The sequence below is a fragment of the Priapulus caudatus genome, unplaced genomic scaffold (assembly GCF_000485595.1).
Source record: "Priapulus caudatus unplaced genomic scaffold, Priapulus_caudatus-5.0.1 Scaffold710, whole genome shotgun sequence".
Classification (NCBI taxonomy): domain Eukaryota; kingdom Metazoa; phylum Priapulida; class Priapulimorpha; order Priapulimorphida; family Priapulidae; genus Priapulus; species Priapulus caudatus.
In genome coordinates this window covers 125,526-126,018 of record NW_014577771.1, presented here as the reverse complement: position 1 = coordinate 126,018, position 493 = coordinate 125,526, and the positions used below count along the sequence as shown (strand labels likewise).

General features: G+C 38.3%; 1 protein-coding gene across 1 annotated transcript in view; it reads left to right on the top strand.

Moving 5' to 3' along the window:
• The first annotated feature begins 419 nt into the window (after nucleotides 1-419).
• The window catches only part of LOC106812985 (probable G-protein coupled receptor AH9.1), a 1,047-nt gene continuing 973 nt past the window's right edge, over nucleotides 420-493 (top strand). The window contains exon 1 of the mRNA XM_014817023.1: nucleotides 420-493. This exon is cut by the window's right edge and continues 973 nt beyond it. Within this exon, the coding sequence (XP_014672509.1) occupies nucleotides 420-493 (74 nt within the window).

Here is a 493-nt window from a genome sequence, read left to right as displayed (position 1 = left end):
GTTATTTCCTATTAATGACGGTAAAGATGACTATTATCTTCATGTTTTGAGGGCTGAAGAGTAGCGAAAATAAGGTTTCTTTTTACGAAAAAAATGTTTTGTCAAAAATGTAAACAACGAATTTTTTATATAAGGCGGATACTCATGCGACAAAAATGGTATCTTAGCGTTTCACATTTTCCATTGCTCTCTGATAGCCTCTGGTAATATGAGATCGTTGGCATTTTTTTATATCTGAGGATATATCAAACGAACATTGGAGCGAGGAATGTCCCGTCATCCGGTCTTGCGTTAATTACTTTTCTTGAATTTTAATAATTATAATTACATGTCAATGATTGATTCACACATTCCACGAACACACCTGTCTATTTGCATGTTTTCAGTCGGGGATACCAGAAGCAGCAGTTATGGCGAATATGACGCAGGCGCCGGACAATTCCGGAGGTAATGACACAGTTGAGGAGGCGACCGATCGCGTCGATTTCATCGT